This window comes from Aegilops tauschii, chromosome 2 (assembly GCF_002575655.3).
Source record: "Aegilops tauschii subsp. strangulata cultivar AL8/78 chromosome 2, Aet v6.0, whole genome shotgun sequence".
NCBI lineage: Eukaryota > Viridiplantae > Streptophyta > Magnoliopsida > Poales > Poaceae > Aegilops > Aegilops tauschii.
In genome coordinates, this window is record NC_053036.3 from 7,461,225 (window position 1) to 7,467,565 (window position 6,341).

Genomic DNA, 6,341 nt, shown 5'->3' on the forward strand with positions numbered 1-6,341 from the left:
GTCGTGGAGAGATTTGAAATTTGATATTGGAGCCAATGCAATTTAGGGTCTTTGAATGTGCCATCCAAACAGATCTTAAGATATAGCAGACAGATTACGACTTTTAGGCTCATGAACATCCAAACATCAAAATTTGGGTTGAATGTCAGTATCATTGTCCTGGAGAGATTTGATATTGGAGCCAATGCAATTCAGAGTCTTTGAATGTCTCATCGAAACAAAGGCTAAGGTATACCCAATGGATTAGTTTTAGGCTTCGAAAGGTGCTTCCAATTAGTAAATACAAGATAAGATAGATGACTATTATAATTAAATAAAAAGAAGTAAAACAAATACAAGAACAAAAGAGAAAGAAAGACTGCCCATAGTGCACCAAACCACGCAACCAAAACAAGACAAACACCGATGGAGAAGCTAGGCAGCAAACTCACGTACTGGCATCTTCAGTTTTTTTTGCAAAAACTGTAGATAAGCATACAGTAGGCTATATAATACTCCATTTCCATTACCTGCCCTGACAAACCAAGTTAGGTATCGATACCAGCCAGACACCTAGCCTAAAGTAATAGAAGTCACATGTCACCTAGGAATCATCTTAACACTTGTCTTTATATAAGTACGTCTTATTCTGGAAGCACTTTCCTATATAAGCATCTAAAGACCTCTATCAACAATCCGCACACAACTAATTAAACCACACCGCTCATTTTAGTTCCTTACTAGTTGCACTTGAGATCTTGGAGATGGACATCTCTTTTGCTGGATGCGTAGCTCTCTGTGGGGTTACGCTTGTGAGTGCATGGCTAGTACACTGGGTATACAGATGGATGAACCCTTTCTGCAACGGGGTTCTTCCTCCCGGCTCCATGGGGTTCCCCATTATTGGTGAGACCTTGGCCTTCCTCAAGGCAAGCCCTTCCTTGGACATCCCAGACTACTTCAAACTAAGGATGAAGAGGTATACCGTATATATAGTGTTACTAGTGTAGTGTCACTTTTCATTTTTTGCAAATAAACACACGTAATAATTCTACGTACCATCCGTACGTACCACATGCATATTTGGGCAGGTATGGTCCGGTTTTCAAGACGAGCTTGCTGGGGCAGCCGGCGGTGATCTCCACCGACGCGGAGGCCAACCGGTTTATCCTTCAGCAGGAAGGCACCATGTTCCGTCTTGGGTACCCTCGGGCACTCACCAAGATATTCGGCGAGAAGAGCATCGAGGCCTTCCATGGCACCATCCACAAGTTCATCCGTAGATGCGCCTACATGTTGTTCGGCCTCCAGACCCTCAAGGAGACGCTCCTCCCTGAGATGGAGGCCTCCGTGAGGGAGCGCCTCGCCGCGTGGGCCGCCATGCCCAGCGTCGACGTGCGTGGCGGTGCGCCCGATGCAAGTGCCTTGCCTTGTTGCTCCATCCCGTTCCTGCAATATTCATTTCAGTGTATGTATAGTATACATGCAAGTGCTAGCTATAGCTACTGTCGTCTACGTTTCAGATTATGTTCGAGCTGGTGACTAGGAAATGCCTGGGATTCGATTCCACAAAGTCCAGGGAGCTGAGGAGCAAGTTCGACACGCTTTTCTCAGGGCTCTTCTCATTCCCGATATATTTCCCTGGGACACCATTTTACCGATGCATGCAGGTATATAAACTATACTAGCTAAGTACAGTAATAATTAGCTTTCTTTTTGGTTTTCCTTCAATCAATCAAGAGCTGGCAACATAATCTCCTCACGGTGCGCGTGCAGGCAAGGAAAAATATTCACAAGACACTGCGGGATACGTTGGCAGAGAGGTTAGGTGCACCAGCGAAGAAACATGGCGACCTCCTCGACATAATCGTCGAGGAGCTGCAGGGTGAAGAGCCATCGATAAGTGAGGATTTTGCTATTGATATGCTCTCCACCTTGTTGTTCGCCAGCGTCTTCACGCTGTCAGGAACCATCGCTGTAGCATTCAAGTCACTCCATGACAACCCGGACGTTGTCCAGGCGCTCCAGGTTGGTTGGTTGGATGATCTTTCTCTCATATGTAGTACTCCCTCTATTCCATAATGTAGTGCCTATAAATTTTTGTGGAAGTCAAACTTTGCCAACTTTGACCAAGTGTATAGAGAAAACAGTCTACATCTACAATACCAAACATGTACATTCTGAAAATATAACTCATGATGTATCCAATGATGTGCATTTGGTATTCTAGATGTACCTACTTTTCTCTAAAAATATGATCAAAGTTTGTAATGTTTGACTTTTGCAAAAATCTATAGGCACTACATTATGGAACGGAGGGAGTATCTATTACCCCGTCTGTATTTTCAGTAGTGTAATTTTTTAACATACGAAATATATTTTATTAGTCAAATTTATGATCAAAGTTATTTGATGTAAAATATATAAGGGGATTAATAAACCCAGATGGAGGAAAAGCTATTTATAGGTAGTAATACTGTTCTAGTCATCTTCAAGGTATACTGATGGCACATGTAATAAAATGAAGGGAGTAGAAGGATCCTGACAGCTGCATGCAAAACAACTAATAGCATCCTGAAAACTTGCACTTTACACAGAAGGAGAACCGGGCTATGCTCAATGGTCGAATGGGTGGGTGCTCCGGGCTCACATGGGAGGAGTACAAGTCATTGACATTCACTAATCAGGTACATGCTTTTTTAAAACATTGATTACAACTGGGTATATTCATATTTTTCGTTGTAGCTCTGTAAATTTGACAAAAAGTTTCTGTTTGACTTTTAATGAAGGTGACCAATGAGATCATTCGAATAAGCAATGCTGCACTTGTAGTATTTAGAAAAGCTCTTACAGATGCACAAGTCAATGGTAAACACTCAGAAACATTATAATATACTACTCCCTCCGTTACATAATTCATGGTATTAGTTCACTAAAACCACGACGAGAATTATACAACGGAGGGAGTAGTAATTTGTTCCACTAGCTAACAAACCAGTAGAGTTCTATATACCAATAATTTCCAAGGTGGTTGTTGCTTAATGTATGTGTTGATTCCCTCTTCCTGCAGGCTATACAATTCCAGCTGGATGGCTGGTCATAGTCAACCCCATGGCAGTTCATCTGAACGGAGAATTGTTCGAAGATCCACTCAAATTTAACCCATGGAGGTGGATGGTTAGTGAAGAATTAATTCTTTTGATTCTACTCCCTGTTTTCTACCCAATTTAATTAAGAAATTTGGTTGGCACCAATGCTGGGTGTAAATAAATTGGACAAATCGAAAAACATAGGATGAGTCAAAGCGCAGCGCAATGCTGAAGAATTTCATGCCATTTGGAGCAGGCATCAGGGTTTGTCCTGCCGCAGAGTTTGTCAAGCTGCTCGTAACACTTACCCTCCATGTCTTGGTGACCGAGTATAAGTGAGTGCCTTTCACTCCCCAAAGCATATATGTTGCTTGCTTTCGTCAGATTGTTCATGCATGGATGGGATATGCAATATGCAATTTTAACTTCCTAGTTCCTACACAGATGGGAAGAAATGAAACAAACAGATGTATTCAGAAGTGGAGATGTTATGTTCCCGCAGGGCTACCACATTCGACTTCAACCCCAAGACGATAACTGATGCATACATATACCAACAGGAAACTAAGCCTATGAGACTTCTCAGTTCTACCACAATATCTAAATGTCATGGTTATGAACCCGGATGTTTCTATGGACTACTAAGCATTATACCCTTGTTACTTGGGGCATTCATGTGAACTGGATTTTGCATTATTGTTTTCACATCTATTTGGACGGTGTTACCAATCGTCATTTTGTTTACCATTGAATAAAAGTGCCATCATATATCCTATGACTATAAATCTGGTATTTAAGTGAGTTTGCCCGGTTATTTTTCTTCCATGGTGTGCATTTGTATTCGATTGAACTGTGTTTGATATGACAGCAAGAAAATAAAAGTCTCCCATATTCAACAAAAATAATCGTTCAAGTCTATTTATCACCGCATTAGCTTAGATGTATCACTCAAATCTTGAAATAGCCAAAGTCCAAAGGTATTTATTGGAATAAAGATTGGAAACACGCTCAACTTGTGCTCTTGGACCAAAGTACATTAGAGTGATCTGGTTTGCGATGATAGTGCTCTTCCTGAGAGCCTAAACTTATCAAGCTAATTTACCTTGAAATTCTTTCAAAGGGTGTATCACCCCATCAATCCTGCTATATCTCACCATCATCATCAGTTTTTTGTTGCATACCCTCCCTCGAAGTGTGACCCTATGCCATCTTGCGACCATGTCATGACTTTCCATAGAACCTTGAGATGATGTGTTTTGCAACATTTTTCCATTATTGAAGATCACTAAAACAACAAGGTTCATTTGTCATTCGAGAAGGTTCTTGAGATCTCCTGAAGACCAGGATATTTTGTCGTGGAATATACCGAAGAAAGTGCTTCATGCTAAAGTGAGCTTTTAGAGCATGGGAGGAGTATTTCATGAGCAACAAAGATATTTGAGAAGAAGGTTCTTAAACTTCATGGATAATTATTGTCAAAATATTTTGGAAGACTTCTAGAATTATGGAAAGCTCTAGAGTTAGATACTTAGGCATAGTAAGAAAATAGCTAGGCCTTAGATAATAGTGTAGACAAAAGTCTAGGCTAGAGGTATTTCTAGTTATAGGGTTGGACAGTTGCCATTTGGTACTAATCCATCGGTGTGATTAGACAAGCAAGGAAGGTGGCCCTCCCCTCCTCCATCGAAGCAGTAGTTGAACTGCATTATATGCATAGTTTGAACTTTTGCAAAATTGTTCAAATGGGGCTTGTAATATATCATTGGAAATTTATGGACATGGCGATCATAATCTACGTTGAACATTTTCCAAAATGTCCATGGTTTAAAAGCAGTTTTGAAAACCATGTTTATTACGCCAAAAACATGAATAGTATTTTTGAGCTCATTTTTAAATGGTTCAACAAAACAAGACAAATGATATGGCATTGGAAAGCTGCTACATATGTGCTCATTTTTATATAGAAATGTTTCTCAATTTCCGTACAATTCAAGAGAATTTTAAAAAATGATGAATTTTGAAACCAAACTGCGAAGATCGTATTTTTATCTTTTAAAAAAAGCTTCATCGGAATGATGCAAATGATATGGTGTTGGAAAGCTGATGAAAATGCACTATGTTTTCATATACAAAGTTATTTCTAATTCCAAATGGTTTAAATGTAATTAACCATTAACCTTAATAAAACATAAATAAAAATAACCAAAATAAAACTGAAATTTAAAATAACCAAATAAAATGCATATATGAAATTAACCCATATAAAAAATAAATAAGAAATTTGTATATTAAAACATAAATTAAACATTAACCTAAAAAAATTAACCAAATTAAAAATAAAATAGGTAAAATAAACCAAATAAACCTAGAAAGCATACCGGTGACGTGGGTTGGAATACCCCACGCCACCAGCGTCGGGCGGCTCTAACCCCAACCCATCCTAACTCTCCCGTTCTCTCACCCCCTGCCCACCTCTTCCTTCTCCATGCGCCCACTGTCGTTTCACTCCCACACCATCACTGTTTCCACCTCCCCCATCTCCGTCGCCGCCGCGCCGCCCCCCACAATGAGCCCCGATTGCCGCTATCGTTTTTGTTTTATAAATTATAGTGTAGACTATTTAGATATTTCAGGTGCATTATAGTATAGATTATTTAGCTAGCTTAGGTAATTTAGGAATTTTAAATAGTTTAGGTACATTATAGTGTAGATTATTTAGATAGTGTAGGTACTTTAGAATTTAGATAATTTGTTTGGGTATTGTAACTTGCTTATGTACTTTAGAAAGTTTAGATAGTGTAGTTAGTTTAGATAGTTTCGGTCAATAGTGTGTTTCGATATTCTAATCAAACTTTGCAAGTATTCAAAAGGAGTGCCAAGTTTTTGGTGTGATGTTGATTAATATACATTTCGTCAAATTTTTAGCGCTTAGTATGTCCAATTTGGAGGCAAGGTCATGGCGAATTTTTTCGGCAATTTTAGAATGCAATTATTTATTAACTTGTTAGGTATTGTCAGCATCACAGATGGCGCCGAAGTATCACGTTTTCAGATAGGAGGTCAATAAATGGTATGCGGATATTACCAAGGATTGTGTGACGCACCACCTTGGCTACTGGAACACCCTGGAGCTCGCGGCGCACGCCTATGATACGTCTCCACCGTATCTATAATTTATGAAGTATTCATGCTATTATATTATCCATCTTGGATGTTTTATGGGCTTTACTATGCACTTTTATATTATTTTTGGGACTAACCTATTGACCAAGA

General features: G+C 39.4%; 1 protein-coding gene across 1 annotated transcript; it reads left to right on the forward strand.

Moving 5' to 3' along the window:
- The first annotated feature begins 607 nt into the window (after positions 1-607).
- Positions 608-3,950, forward strand: LOC109745243 (cytochrome P450 87A3-like). Its single transcript, XM_020304383.2, has 9 exons — positions 608-958; positions 1,071-1,395; positions 1,503-1,649; positions 1,756-2,007; positions 2,577-2,666; positions 2,769-2,847; positions 3,050-3,156; positions 3,273-3,403; positions 3,513-3,950. Exons 1-9 carry the CDS (start codon positions 744-746, stop codon positions 3,607-3,609), a joined length of 1,443 nt encoding a protein of 480 aa, XP_020159972.1. The 5' UTR covers positions 608-743; the 3' UTR covers positions 3,610-3,950.
- The last annotated feature ends 2,391 nt before the right edge of the window (positions 3,951-6,341 follow it).